The sequence below is a fragment of the Elephas maximus genome, chromosome 6 (genome assembly GCF_024166365.1).
Source record: "Elephas maximus indicus isolate mEleMax1 chromosome 6, mEleMax1 primary haplotype, whole genome shotgun sequence".
In the NCBI taxonomy this organism is placed as follows: Eukaryota; Metazoa; Chordata; class Mammalia; order Proboscidea; family Elephantidae; genus Elephas; species Elephas maximus.
In genome coordinates this window covers 20,503,006-20,518,458 of record NC_064824.1, presented here as the reverse complement: position 1 = coordinate 20,518,458, position 15,453 = coordinate 20,503,006, and the positions used below count along the sequence as shown (strand labels likewise).

At 52.6% G+C, this 15,453-nt stretch overlaps 1 protein-coding gene across 1 annotated transcript; it reads right to left on the bottom strand.

Moving 5' to 3' along the window:
• Positions 1-11,343: 11,343 nt before the first annotated feature.
• C1QL2 (complement C1q like 2) lies at positions 11,344-13,435 on the bottom strand. The gene is made up of 2 exons (XM_049889184.1): positions 12,719-13,435; positions 11,344-12,114 (listed from the first exon to the last, which is right to left on the bottom strand). The coding sequence occupies exons 1-2, from the start codon at positions 13,400-13,402 to the stop codon at positions 11,935-11,937; spliced, it is 864 nt and encodes a 287-aa protein (XP_049745141.1). The 5' UTR covers positions 13,403-13,435; the 3' UTR covers positions 11,344-11,934.
• Between the last annotated feature and the right edge of the window lie 2,018 nt (positions 13,436-15,453).

Sequence of the window (15,453 nt, the reverse complement as noted above, 5' to 3'; positions counted from 1 at the left end):
GGACGGATGGACGGATGGACAGATGGATGGATGGATGGATGGGTGGATGGGTGGGTGGATTGATGGATGGTGGATGGTTGGATGGATGAGGATGGATATGGATGGATGGATGGATGGGTGGATGGGTGGATGGGTGGATGGGTGGATGGGTGGATGGGTGGATGGGTGGATGGGTGGATGGATGGATGGTGGATGGTTGGATGGATGAGGATGGATGGATAAAGATGATGATAAATGGATAGACGATGGATGGATGGTGGATGATGAATGGATAGATGAGTGGATGGATGGATGGTGGATGAATGGATAGATGATGACAGATGGATGGATGGATGAATGATGATGGATGGATGGATGGTGGATAGATGGATGCATGGGTGCTGTAATTGAAATATCCAGAAGCTTATGGGAGGGCTGGGGTGTGAGCAGGAAAGGAATCTGCTCAAAATGGCCTAGAATAAAAGTGGCTTTATTCCACTTTGGAATAAACGTGCTTCTTCCTCCCCCACACATTTACTGCATCCAGACTCCTCACTTTGAGCCAAAGGAAGCCCTTAGAAACAGAAGGAGCACTGAACTGGGAGGCTATTCTCAACACTGATGTTAACCAACCATGTGGCCTTGAGTCAATTGCTTCATTTATCTGAGCCTCTGTTTCTTCTGCTGGTAAATGGGATGTTATAGTTCACCCACCTGGTGAGCAGGGTCACTGGAGAAACAGGAAGGATCACGGGAGATCTCTGTAATCTCAGTACGCAGGTGAGTGTGGGGCTGGGCTATCTCTACAAGTAAGAGAGAGAGAATATGACCACCAGGAAGTATAAAGTCATACAAAAACGTTAAGTTGCTGATACTCCTGCGGCATGTCTAGGTATCTGCATCTGGTTTCCCGAACACCATGATTTTGGGTCCTTTAGACAACTCAGGGACCTTCCTAACCTGTAGCCCTGCCAAAGAGGTTCTTCTCCCCATCCCTTCCCTCCTCCACCATCTAGCCCTGAGCCTTGGACCTAGTCTCCCACCCTCTGGTCCCACCCCAAATACAAACTCCAAATACATATCAAAGTGAGTAAGCCAGGAAGTTTACTATATGTGTTGGAGGCGGGGGAGGAAGACAGGGAAAACGACCAATGGCGTAAATTTCTTCCAGCTTTCTAGGGTGGATTAAGAGGGGCCCAAGTAGTAGGGCAATCTGGGCCAGGTACACTGTTGCTGCAGTGGATCGCAGTTACCACTGTTGCCCCCACCAAACATGTATGTACAAGCACACACACATGTACACAAGGGTGGATTACCCAATAAGCAAAGTACACAAAGATGTGGTGAAGACGGTATGAAATTGTGCACTGCAGATTAGTAAGTAAACATAATTAAGCCTGTGCGTACCTTGCTTACTGATTAGCCCACCCCTGCAGTATAAACATACACCCCATCCCACACACAAGCATCCCAGCCACTGTAAACCTCCATGTACACACACACACACACACACACAAATAGAAAGGCTCCACAAGATGGCTCACAGAGCAAGCCCTCCTCCAAGCCCTTTGCCGTGCTGTTCCCTTCCCCCAGAATGGCATCACCCCCTCTTTCTGGTCCACTAGGAGGCACTGACACAGCTTTCAAAGAGGTGGAAGCATCCAGGCCTCTTTGTTTCTTCTCTCCTGGCCCCACCCTGGGCTCAGTGCTACCCTCATTGGTGCTGTCTCTTCCCTGTTTGTGGTGACACCCCTCTGCCCTGTGCCCTGTGGGACTGGGACTGGTCTCATGACATTTGACACCTGTTTGGGCACAACAATAAATGTATGGGGAACAAATAAATAAGGAATGTTCTGTGTGTCTTTTTTCCTCAGCCTCACTGCAGTGGTGATGATCACTTATTCAAGAAACCTAACTCAGGCATCACCACCTCCTAGAAACCTTCCTGACTACCCCAGCCCTCCCCAGGTCCTCTCTTTTCCAAATGGAGATTACCCATCTTGTCAGCACCCTAACCCCCAAAGTGTCCACAGTGTCTAGGCTACACACCTCAGCATCCTGGTGTGAGTAGGGGTTTGTGGCCAGACACACCTGGGTTGGGATTCTGGCTCCATCACATTGGAGCTGTGGGACTGAGTACAAGTCAGTTAACTTTTCTGAGTCTCAGTGCCCTCATCTATAAAATGGACATAATAATGCCCATCTTGCAGGGCCTCAGGGAGTTGTAAATGAGGTCATGTGACTCAAATACTCTTCCAAGTTAGTTCCCATGGTGCCGGCTCCAACTCATGGGGACCCATGTGTGTCAAGGCAGAACTGTGCTCAACAGGGTTTTCAGTGACTAATTTTTTGGAAGTGGGTCTCCAGGTTTTCTTCCGAGGCGCCTTTGGGTGGTCTTTTGGTTAGCAGCCAAGTGAGTTAATGTTTGCTCCACCCAGAGACCCCACTGACAAATGGGAGGGAGGACCGTAGCTATTATTATTCTGCAATGGTTATTATTCCTGTCACCAACCAGATCGAGAGGGTAGCAACCATGTCCCCTGCCACAGGGACAGGCACACAGTGGATACCCATTAAGCAGGTTTTGAGTGAACACATGACATGGCTGGTTTTCAAAATCCATCAGTCCATTAGACCCTGGGCCTTTGAGCAGGGAGGGTCTGGGTCTCCTGGCTGTGTATCGTGGATCTGAGGAAAGAAAGAAGAAGGCAGCTTTGCAAAGATTTGCAAAGTCCTTATTGATCCCACAGAGGCGGGGGCAGGCCGTGAAAGGGGCCACAGCCTAGGCTGCATGCCCTCGATGTACCCTCTTGAAAGGGCCATGCTGAGCCCAAGCTGGAGCCTTAGCGGGATTAGCGGGTGTTCTTACTATGCATGGCGAGAGGCCCAGCCACTGGGCTGTACCCGTCAATTTGAAATCAGGCCACGATGGAGCTGGGCCGTCAATGGGAGTTTGCATATTCATTTGACGGAGCCCTGAGACTTAGTCACAGCTCCAGGCCCAATTATGCAGGGGCTTATTAGTCCAGAAGTCAACAAATGAGCCCGCCAGGATCTGCAGGGTGATCAGAAAGTGCATACACCCCAGCATATGAAGTGCAGGGCGGGGGCAAGGCTTACCACCATGACTCTTCCCATCCGGGGAGGCCAAGGCATGAACTCTAGAAAGGGCACTGGTGTGAATTTTGGCTTTGAAATATAATGGCTGTTGAAAGGGGTCTCTTACCTCCTCATCTGTGAAATGGGTACAACTATCTCTACCTCACAGTGTTACTGAGAGGACTACAGACATGTCTATAAAATGCTCACAGTTACCGACTGTTAACACTACAGGCCCTCACCTCCTCATTCTAAGTAGCCTTGACGTGATGATTCCTGAAAATGTGTCTGCTCAGGAAAGAACAAGGCAGCCCAGAATAATTATTTCAACAGCAATGGCTACCATCCCCCATCTCAAGCACTTATTCTGTGCCTGTTTCTGTGTTATGCCATCTCATTAATCCTCCCAACCACCCACGTGGTAGGAGCTTTAGCCCCATTTTACGGGTGGGGAAAGCGCAGCTCACAGGTCAAATAATCTGTTAAAGTATTACTGAGCTAGTTTACGATGAAATGGATTTGAACCCAAGTTCAAAGACCCTGGTGTGGCTGACCTCCACAGAACATCAGTAGCTTTGGAAATTGGCTAGGTGGTATAAGTGGAAAAGAAGCTATTTTCAAAATAAACATTCGAATGCTAATAACAACTGACTTTTATTAAGCACTTCCCAATTAATGTTATTGACTCATTCAATGCTCATGCAGGTCTTGTAGAGCAGATAGCATTTTACAAAAAGAAATCTCATGGCTTAGACAGGCTAAATGTCAAGCACTAGGTAGCCAGCCTGGCCCAACAGGAGAGACACAGCATTGGATTACAACAAGCAGGAACTCTGGAGCCAGACAGACCTTCACTTCCATCTCAGGGCACTTCCTTGCTGTGTGATCTTGGACAAATCACTAGCCCTCTCTATGCCTTGCTTTTGACCCCCTCACAGAGTTGTTAAGATAACTGTTGGGATATTTAACTTGCTGGGCCTCACTCTACTGTTGAAATTAAATGAGATAACACAGATAAAGGGCTCAGCTCAATAAAAAAATGATTAAAACTGTTTTTTTCCCCTCTCCACTCTGCGTCATGACCTGGTTGCTTTCAAAGGGCTGGGCTATTTTGGTGCACTCAGCCACTGCCCAGTGCTCAGGTTGGTTCCAGGGCACATATCAGATGCCAGTGTGGCCAGGCTCCCTGTGCCTGCGTCAGTCCCTGCAGCTGGCCTGGAGTCACCAGGCATCAGAGCAGATCGCCTGCCCCTCTCCTGCCCCCACCCGAGCTGCACTGCAGGGGGAGAGGCAGCACCCAGCCCTGGACACAAGAACTGCCGGAGAGGAATACAGACAGGCAGAGGGTAGTAGATGATGCAAATGGGAGCTGAGTCCCAGCCCACCTTCGAAACTACGAGCCTGTGGGATGCCACACGCCTTGCCAATCAGGTGTTCAAAGTAAAAATAAGAGTGCTGTTCTCTCCAGGGAAATCCTCAACAGCACCAGAGACCTGAACTCCAGAAGCTTACCCCCAGGAACCTTCACCCTGTCTCAGATACGAAACCCAAACCAGTTGCCATCAAGTTGACTCGGACTTGCGGTGACCTCACGTGCTCCAGAGTAGAGCTGTGCTCCATATGGTTTTCTCAGCTGTAATCTTCCTGGAAGTAGATCGTGAGGCCTTTCTTTCATGATGCTCCTGGGTGGATTTGAACCACCAACCTTTAGGTTAGTAGCCAAGTACAAACCGTTTGTGCCACCCAGGAAACCCTCTCTTGGACATACCGTGTCATCAACAAGGCTTGGCATTGACACGGGTTACTGCCAAGGCCCATCCTCCCTGGAGCCCAGGATGCCTAGAGAAGGAGGTCCACCCAGCTCCCCCCACCCACCCAGGAGCCTCTTTCCTTTTCCTTAGGCCAAAAGGAGCAAACATAGGCTGACTGCTGCTGGTCTCTGTCTTCATTTCCCTCAGCCCCAGGGGCTGCCGGGTGCAGAAAATGAACCAAGAAACAGACAGCAAGAACAGAAGGAGGGGACACACGCAAATAATCTGCAAATTGGATAAAGACGTTGATTTTATTGCTTTGAAAATAAGGTAGGTTTTCCCATGTGAGGGCAGATCTTTTATCTGTGTGGAAAAGAAATCGAATCCTGTTAGCAGAGGCTGTTCCTGGAGGTGAGAGCCGGAAATGCTGCAAACAGCTCAAAGGTCTAATGGCGGAAGACGTGTTAAATCAGTTCAACTTCATCATCGAAGGTTCTATGCCACACACCTCAGTCAAAAGAACGAAGGGACTCAGCATGGACTGGCAACACAGTGCTGTTCACAAGTGATTACTAAGGGGAAAAAGGCAGGTGCAGACCAGTGTTGGGTGTTGTATTCTTTGTGTACAAGTCCACACATATGTTTACATATGCATTTGAAGAATGCAAACCAAGCTGTTAACAGAAATGGTCTCTGGGGAAGAAGGCCAGGAGCATTTTACTCAAATCTTTATATTTCTCTGTGCTGTTTACATTTTTTGCAAGTATATATTGTGTCAATGATTTTTCAAAAGATGTTTTCCATTTGGGGAAAATAAAAGAATCCTGACAGCAAAAGTACCAACCAAGGTGGGCCCTGCTGGAAGTGAGGGTACTGTCCAAGCAGCCCCCGGGGGTTGGGGGATATCCTGGAGGCCCCAGGAAGGAAGCCTAAGTCAGCCCAAAAGTTGCCATGTGGCAGCAGTCATAAGTCCATGTCAACTGAGAGGGTCTGTGATTCCTAGAGGTGCAGCCAGGGCCTGGAAGGCTGAGACCAAGGCTCCCTTGCACAGTGTACTCCCCGTTCACCCAAACCTTACAAACTCAGGGTGCGTGGGGTAGGGCAGAGAGGGGGTGCTGACATAATGGTTAACAGCAGTAGTTCTAATTCCATTGTAAAGTCAGACATCAGGTGGAAGTCATTCCAAGATTTATCCTCTCAGGATCCCCCAGGATTCCTCCATCCATCCAACCATCCAACCATCCATCCATCCATCCATCCATCCATCCATCCATCCATCCATCCATCCATCCATCCATCCATCCATCCATCCATCCATCCATCCATCCATTCTTCCACTCATCCCACTAATATTTACTGAGCATGTAGTATGTGCCAGAGTCCTTGGGTGGTACAAACTGTTAACATGCTCAGTTGCCAACTGACAAGTTGGAGGTTTGAATCCACCAGGGCACTTTGGAAGAAAGGCCTGAGGATCTACATCTGAAAATCAGTCATTGAAAACCCTATAGAGTACAGTTCTACTCTGACACACATGGGGTCATCATAAAATGGAATTGACTCGATGACAACTGGTTCTGGGACTATGTGCCAGGCACTATCCTAAGTGCTGAGGGGTTCAGTGGTGACCCTGGAGCTTCTCTTGTGAAGCCTACAGTTCATGGGAAAGAAAGACAACCAAACACAGGATTACAAAGTGTGACAAGCATTATGGTAGGGCAAGTTCAAAGTTCTATGAACTCTCAAGGAAGGATAGGAGGGAAAACCCATGGAGCAGGTAGGGGGAGTGGGCACTGCCTCCTGGAAGTGATGTTCCACTTGAGCCCTGAAGGAGGAGTGGGAGCCAACCTGGAGAAGAAGGTTCCAGGTAGAGAGAAGAGCATGGCTGGCAGACGGAATGTTTAGAAGGGGGAGAGCGAGAAGAGGTATTGAAAGCAAACTGATCACAATGTTAAGAGTGGGCACTTAAGAAGTCTTTGAGGCAGGCCTCACCTCTGGAGGGCTTGATGAAGCTTGTTTGCATACATGTGCCCTCATGGAGGTTTGCTCTATAAGGTCTCACCTCCCCTCCCCTGCTCATATTCCCCCTGGGGTCAGGCAGATCTTGGTGCCAGTCCTGACCCTAACCTTGACGAGTCACTTCACGTCTCTGAGCTTTGGTTTCCTCATCTGTACCGTGGGAGTAACAGTAACACTTATTCCATAGGGATGTTGTAAGGACACAATTGTTTCCAAGCACAATTCCTGGCACGTCACCAGGTCTCCGTAAAGAAAAACCGTGGTGCTCCGTGATTGTCCGTGACTTGGTAATTGTCAAAAATAGATGAGAGGCAAGTGGCATATCACACTTGCCTATTTATTTTCATGTGCTTTTGAAGTTTTCATGACAAAATTGATTTTTAAAAACTACTGCTCATATTACTTGCTGCAATTCATGCCCCTTTGGTGTGGGCACCCCTTCCCTGAGGGAAACTAGAATGTGGCAATAACCAAAGACCAAACGCATCCCTCCAAATACCTCACTTCCCCCGCCAGGTTTGCTCTTTCCTATCCAGAGGGCCCCAGAGAGACCCTGGCCTCTCCTGATTTCACAAGTTGACTTCAGTGACGACATCAGAGTCTCCAATATTGGGTGTAAGAAGAAGTATCGGAACTTTAGGTTTATTTATTTCTAAACTAAAAAATAAAAATAAAAAATTAAGCGTCACTAATACTTAAAATAGGGATAGGACTATGCATTCCAAGAGTTAACATATACATACATGCTTACCTTTTTTTTTTTTTTTGCCTAAGATTTCAGAAAATGGCAACTTGAAGGGACCCATTGCTGTGAAATTGATTCTGACTCCTAGTGACCCTGTAGAACAGAGTAGAACTGCCCTATAGGCTTTCCAAGGCTGTAAATCTTCATGCAAGCAGATGTCACATCTTTCTCCTGCAGAATGGCTAGTGGGTTCGAACCTGTGACCTCTCAGTTAGCAGTCAAGCACTCAACCACTATGCCACCAAGGCTCCTTAAATGAAGGGAGGACCATGAATTAACACTTGTTTCTTTTTTTCTGAATAAAAGGAGACCTATTTGCAAATTGTTGGTTAGCCAGAATATAGACACTGACTTGAATGGGCAGATGCTTTAATGAATATAAATACAAAAAGATGGAAAATTTAGAAGTTTGGATTGACAGTAGTATACACAAATGATTCATAAATAAAATACATATAGTGGGTAGGAGTGCTCATATTCTGTTTAACCAATTAGAGCTTCATGATCATGGAAGCTTGGAGCAACTGGTCTCTGCAATGTGGAGTCGTTAGAGCCGGGTGGAGAGGTGAGCCTGCAACTTTGTCTTGGCCTTCCACAAGAGCCGTCTGCTCACAGGCTGGGAGAGGAATGTCACAGGAAGCACGACGTCCATCCGAACTGCAGGGCCAAGTGTGTGTCTCCAGCACTCCTGGCATACACTCAGACAGTCCTGAAAATTAGGGAGTCACAGAGATGTCCAAGCCTAGGAATGAGAAAAGGGCTATTTCCCCACGCAGGTGGACCAGTACTCCCACGCAACCAAAGCTTGAAGGGGATGCCCCCTCCCCACTGCCAAGAGGGAGAAGGGGAGCTGTTATAGGAGAAGGTGGTCAGTGGGCCCTAAGGAGAAGGGTTGTGGGGGCGAAGGAGGGGTGGCTTGCTGATGCAGACAGGCAGATCCAAATGGATCATTTAGAGTTTGTGATCTAAGGGTCCTGCTGGGCCGTCAGTATAGGCTTCATGGCTAAAATATTCAGCCATATTCCTCAGGAGTTGGAGCCTCTATAAGGGGTGCACTCTGAGGACCCCGGAGCAGCCCAGGCCAAAGGAGTAGAGCTAGCACTTCCTGCCTGGCCTTCAGAGGAGGCTGAGACTTTCTGCATCAGAGGAGGGAATAGGAAGTGTGCCCCACCCATTTGTCCTCCTCCCCTGGTTCAAAGGCTGAGAACCCTGGAATTCTTTCCAGCAGAGCCAGGCTGTGTCGGCGTAGCCTGGAGACCTGAGTTCAAGTCCCACCTCAGCCTCTTGTAAGCTTTGTGAACTTGGGCAGGTCACTTAACCCCTCTGAGCTCCAATTTCCCCACCACTCACATGGACATAATAATAATGCTTATTCCAAGTTCTGGAAGACATCACTATGACCATCCCAACCTAGGAATACAATTAGAAAATGCACCCAAAGCAATGAGGAAATTAAAACAGGGCTTTATAATTACAATTGGTGGTGATTCCCTACTCAACCAGAGACAAGAATGGGAAATGTCTGGGGCAAAGGGCCTCTTGCATTCCCCACCCACCTCTAGACTCAGGGCACCAACACCACAAAGGCAGTAATGGGGGGAAGCTGGCCTCCCCACCCTTGTCAGGGAGTCCTCCAGAAAGATAACTAGAATATGAACTTCAGTGAGGGGCGCGGGCCTCCCTGGGACACGGGAAGTGTGCAGACACAAAGAGAGGTTGCTCCTGAGCTGGTAAGTTCCTGCCATCGGCCAGCCTCCCACGATCACCTCATCCATCCATCATCCTCTTAGCTGCTGACACCTCTGGCAGTACCTCCTGGCAGCCCCGGCATTAGAATTGCAAGAATCCCAGCTGCACCGGGGAATACAGATGGGGGAATCTCAGATTCAAATTTGTCTAAGTATTGTGAGCAGCCAGGCCCCTGCAAGTTGTCTCTACTGCCCTTCTGCCAAAGGGGAGTGGCCGGGGCTTTGTTAGAAGTACAAATTGCTTCTTAATGCAGAGGATAAAGCTGGGCTTGGGCACCTCCTTAGACATTCCTCCCACTCCTGGGGAAACCCACCACTGCATGTCAATTTTAATTTTTGAAATTTAAACCTAGGGCTTTCTGTCTAAGCTCCATCTCATCGGAGGAAGGGGAGGAATAAGTCAAAAAGGATTAGGGGCCTGCTGGGGATTGCAGAGCCATAGCAATTAGACTTCATTTAGGCCTTAGATATTTGGTTTTAATCGAATTTCTGGATGATACAATCAACAGGCATCAGAAAGTGATACGTGTGTGCAAGTGTAGATGGGCCCCTACTCTGATCACCCGCATTTCTGGGCCCACCTGGGTTTGGAATCAACAATCACTGTGGAGGATGGAGTAGGGTATTGGGGTTCTGTTTGGATCTGGAACTGGGAGGAAGGTTGTGTGTGTGCATATGTGTATATATATATATATTTTTCCCCCCCAGCTCTCTTTGCACATTTTACCCCTGGACTCAAAGCAGAGGCAATCATTGCTCATATTCAAGTGAATGACAACAAAACATTATTCAAATAAAATTGGACCATAAAGAGGAGTAGCGACAGGACTCCAAGCAGGGGGTGTAATTGTCTTGTAAATGGAAGCACAGCTTTTCCGTCCTCTGGTGGGTTAGGGACCAAAGTCAAGCAGTATGTGATTTGGGGGCAGACGTGTAGACTGGAGCGCTGTCACATACAAAACCAACACGGACCGACGCATACACGTGTATGCACGTGTGTGTAACATGAGCCACCTGGGTGTGTATACACACGTATCCAGCTTTGTACAGATCTGCACACTCTGTGTGCACACCGTGGGGTTGCCTCTGTGTACACACACTGGCACACGTTTCCTTTCGAACAACTGGCCAGTCAAATGAGCTCAGTAAGCGCTAACAGGCTGCTAACTGGTTATTTTTGTTGTGGGAACTCTATGACCTAACAACAACCAAAAAGTGTGAAAAGAAGAAAATCAGAACCATGTGGGGTGTTTTGCTAACTTGTGTGTGCTGGATACCAAAGGGAAGTGAAGGGAGGAGCCCAGACAAGCATATTCAGGTTCAGAGCAGGACCCTACACCCCCTGGAAGGGGAAGGAGAGACCCCAGAGGAGGGTGTCCTTCCCTGAGGGATGGTGTCTATCTCATCACCCAATTCGAGGTGGAACAAGAGAGCTGGCTGCCCTACAGGCTTGCCTCTTTTGAGGGATGTGCACTCAGCTGGAGCAGGAGGGAGTGGACCTGTGCTGAATGAGCTCTGTGCCTCAGTGAATGTGTTCACAGGATTTCTGCACATCCTTTTGAGAGCCAAACACCTGCTAGAGGGCTCTCCCATTCCTCAGCCTCCCATTTTGCAGAACTGCTCCTCTCCCTTCCTTCCCCAGGAATTCCTACCCCTGCCGGCTTCCCAAAGAGGCCAGCACAAAGTTGCTTAAGTTGCCAGAAGATGGAGACCGGACCATTTCTCTCCTGTCATGCTCTAACTCCGCCCCCCCCCCCCCCATGACCCTCCATAGTACCATCTAGCTCAGGGCTGCAGCCCAGGGGAGAATCTTCCCTAAAGGGTGGGTGGTGTATTCCCATCTCTCTCTCTTCACCCACCGCAGGTAGGCAGTGACAAGCCAGTGGCTGGCCAGTCGGGGCATAGATGGGGCTATTCTAGACCCAGTTGGGGTCTTTTTGTCAAGGTGGGCATCTGTTGTCTGCTCCAAGGGCCACGATGACAGAGACTTCAGAGCCCAGGTCTAAAAACATCGTTTAATGCAGCGCGGTGAGGCTGAGCTGGGAGTGCAATGTGGAGAAGTGAATTTTCCTTTGCTGGGATTCTGCTGCGGGTGGGTTTTTGGCAGATGGACAGGGAAATTCGCACAAGTATTTCGGGTCACAAGGAAGGACGCCCCCAGGGAGGCCGTGCTGGCTTTGGCCTACCTCCCTTGCCAGGGCACAGAGCCCTAGGCCTCAGGCCGGAAGAGGACCTGAAGAGGGTAGGCGCCCCCCTCCCCCCCCCCCGTTGTCCAGTCCAATCATGTTTGCGGAGTCTGTGTCCCCACCCCAGGGGCTTAGGTTCACGCTCAGCTCTCCATTTGGGCGTCCGCTGTCCCTCTCCCCGGGTTGGGGACCGGACGGGGTGGGGGGCACAGCTCAGAGAGCAGTAAGTCGTGAGTCGCAGACACAAGGAGTCCGGGGCGGGGCAGGGAGGAGAGTAGGGAAGTGTCTGTCTTTTCCAACTGAGATGTCAGGAAGTGTCATGAAGCGAGAGTAGCCCTCGCCAGGAAGCCGAGCGCCCCAGCGGGGATGGGCGGCCTGGAGCCACCCTCTTTGCGCTCCCCGCGCCTCTAGTCCGGGTACAGGAGAAAGCCCGAGAACGTGCTGTACTTATTGTTGTTGCCTCCGTGCGCCTTCCCGCCGTCCAGCTTCACGTACACCTCGTCTCCCGAGTCAAGGTGCAGCACTACGCTATTGCTGGCGTAGTCGTAGTTCTGGTCGGCGTCCTGCGCGATGGCGCTGGCCCGTACCTGGGGGCGAGTCACGAGAGCCGGTGGGCCGAGGCACCTCTGCCTGGACTCTTGCCCGGCTCCCGCCTGGCGCGCCCTTGGCGGGTCTCCTACCCCTGCTCCACGCCCTCTCTCCAACTCCACAAACTCCTACCCCACTCCCTCCTTTCCGAAGCCTGCGAGTCCCGGGACCCGGGGCCGGGGCGGGGGCAGTTCACTGACACTGACCCAGCAGCGAAAGGCCGGAACCAGGGCACGAAGGAGAAAAGGTTAGAGGGAAAAGGGGAGACAGGAGCGTACAGGGGATGCTAAACAAGAATGAGGCCTACGAACAGACCACGGGTGGTCGCCAGGTTGCAGGCGGGTAGGATAGCCCAGGGTAGGAGGATAGCAGTTTGGGTGGAGGGGAATCTGGGTGCTCCGGGCCCAGCCTCAAGCACTTTGCTCCCTTCAGCGCGGTCAGGGCGCATGGGCAGCAGGTCGCTGGGGCAAAGCCGCGCGTTCGTTGCCGGCGCTGGCTCCGGCCCTCGCGAGTAGGGAGAAAGGAGACTGGGCTCCAGGGCGAGGTTCAGGGCGCGGGTGGGGGCGAGGGTCTGCAAGGCTCGCGGGGGTGGAGGTCACTGACCTGGCCGTTCTTGCAGAGATCCGCCCACATGCTGGTGCCGTCGCCGCCGCGCATGAGGATGTGATAGGTGAAGAAGTAGATGCCGCGCACCTGGCAGCTGAACTTGCCGGTGGTGGGGTCGTAGTGATTGCCGAGATTGGTGACCACGTCGTCGAACTTGAGCACCTCGTAGCCTTCGTGGGGGCTCTTGAGACCGACGTAGAAGGCGATCTTGGGGCCGCTGAAGGCGGCGCTCAGTGCGCTAGTCACCTCGCTCTCCGAGTCGCCGCCGCCCGGGGCTCCGCCGCCCGCCACCCCGACGCCTCCCGCCGCGCCCGCCGTCAGCTGCAGCCCTGGCAGCCCCGGCCGCCCCGAGTCGCCCTTCTCCCCCGGGGGACCCCTGGGTCCAGGGGGGCCCGGCTCTCCAGGGGGACCCCGCGGTCCCGGCTTGCCGGGTCGCCCTGGATCGCCCTTGGGTCCCTGGATGAAGGGGGGCGGAGGGTTGGCGCTGAGGTCCTGCATGACTTCCAGGGCTGCGGTGCTGGGTCCTGGCGGCTGTGGCTTGGCGCCCGCGGGCCCCCCGCCGGGTGCGGCGGTGTACGGGTCGCAGATCATGCGGCAGGTGCCCATCATCTCATAGTGCGCCGCGCCGGGGGGCGCCGCCTGCAGCAGCAGCGGCACGGCGATGAGCAGCCCGAGCACCATGGCCAGGAGCACGCCGACGGCCGCCAGGCAAGCTCGCCGCCGCCGCTGCCACAGCCGGGAGGCGACCGCCACCAGCTCCTCCTTGCCTCCGGGGGAGGTAATGTTGGGGCGGCGCGGGCGACCCCGCTCCCCGCGCTCGGGGGCCGATTCCGCGGGTCCTGGCCGCGCCCCCGACGTGGCGACCCTCTGCTCAGGTCGCCCAACTACTTCAGTGAGAGGCGCCCCGGCCCGGGCTCTGGTGCCCGCCGTGCTGGGGCTGCTTGGCAAAGCCGCGGAGCCCGGCGCTCATGGCGGAGGGCGCGCAGGCTGAACCTGGCGCCCCACGGGTCCGGGTGGCTGCGGCCAGAGAGGGCCGGGTGCGGTGTGGCGTCGGGCTCGAGCTCCGCGGCGCTCTCCTTCTGTCCGCTGGGCTCGGAGAGGCTCGGCAGGGCTCAGCCGGGCTCGGCGTGCAGTGAGGGCGTCTGGCTCCGCAGCGCGCTCTGCTCTGCTCTCCCTGCTGCTCGCTGGCTCCCGCGCGGAGGGGGGACCCAGCTACCCTGACGTAAGGAGTCCGGGGCTGAGCGGCGGAGGCGGCGAGGCAGCGCGCGCTGCCATCACTCGGGAGACGGCGCCCTCATGTCATCAGCCTGCGGTTCTCCTCCTATCGGACGGCTTCCTCAGCACAGGCGGCAAAGGCAGGGTTCCGCCTGGCGGCGCCGCGGAGCCACAAGTGGGCGCGGAGGGCGCACCCCCGACCCAGGCGCCTCTGACACACCCACCTGCGGCCACACTCACGTGCTTCCACAGACCACACACGCCAGTGCCCATGCGCGCACTCGCCGGGCGCACCAGGCACCTCCACATCGCCATGAAAGCACCCGGTGTCCTGGTGCCAACAAGGTCCTTAGGAGGTCACCTAGTTCGTCCCCTGCCTGCAAATAGGATCAGACCTCAGCCCTCCAAGTCAAGGAGACTGCTGGGTCCTGCGAGGCTTTCCAGGAAAGGGTTTCTTGGTTACTTCTTCAGGAGTGAGCAGATCTCACTTCGGGAAGGTCTTTCACATACGGAGGCCAAGGACTCCAGGCTACTAAATAGGCGCCTAAAGACCATCACCAACCACTCTCTGAAAAATCCAAAGCCCCAAAACCAAGAGTTTGCTAGCCTTAGCCCCTTCCTCCACCCAGAAAAATGGCTGGCCCTTATCCTCTGTAGAAAAGTCATTTAGAAACACAAATGCTTGACACCCAGCCGTTGGTGGCAACCTTCCTACACTCAGGCCCCACTCAGAGCCCAGCCACTACCAGGCAGACCCACTGACACATTCCCTTGAACAGCTCCAACTCCTACCTTCTGAGGTTAGCTTAGTTGTTTTTTAAAAAATAATAACAATAACCCAGAGCCATTCTGAGCCAAAGTCTTGAATAAGCTGGAGCACCAGACTTGGAGAATTGTGCATCTCCAAAGCAGCATATGAGGAGAGAGGAGGGATGAGAGAGGGCCGGTGTATTGGGAAGACCTATGGACCTGACGTTTAAAGCCCTGTCTTCTGGTTCTAGGTCCCTGGGTGGTGCAAACGGTTTGCCCTCAGCTCCTAATGTAAAGGTTGGCAGTTTGAACTCACCCAGTGGTGCTGTGGAAGAGAGGCCTGGTGATCTGCTTCCTTAAATATTACAGCCAAGAAAACCATATGGAGCAGCTCTACTCTGTAGCACATGGAGGTCACCATGAGTCAGAACTGACTCAGCAGTAACAGGTCTGTTTCTACCCTTGCCCTGAGCAGCTGTGGGACTTTGATCAGCCTGTTCTCTTCTCTGAGACTTGGTTTTCCTCTGAAAATTGAGGGGGCTAAGCTAAGTAATCTAAAAGGCCAGCTCCTGCTCCAGTGCTCCCTCACTTGTGGGAGGCACCAGGCCTGGGACGGGGGGGGGGAGGTGGGAAGTCCAAGGGCTAATATAGGGTTTTATGGACCATCGGCATCATCTTTGGAACGACTCTGAGCCCTCCAGAGGTGATCGCTTTGAGAGAACATTCATTTATCAGGCGTTTGTGTTCTCCTGGGTTAGTTTAAAATC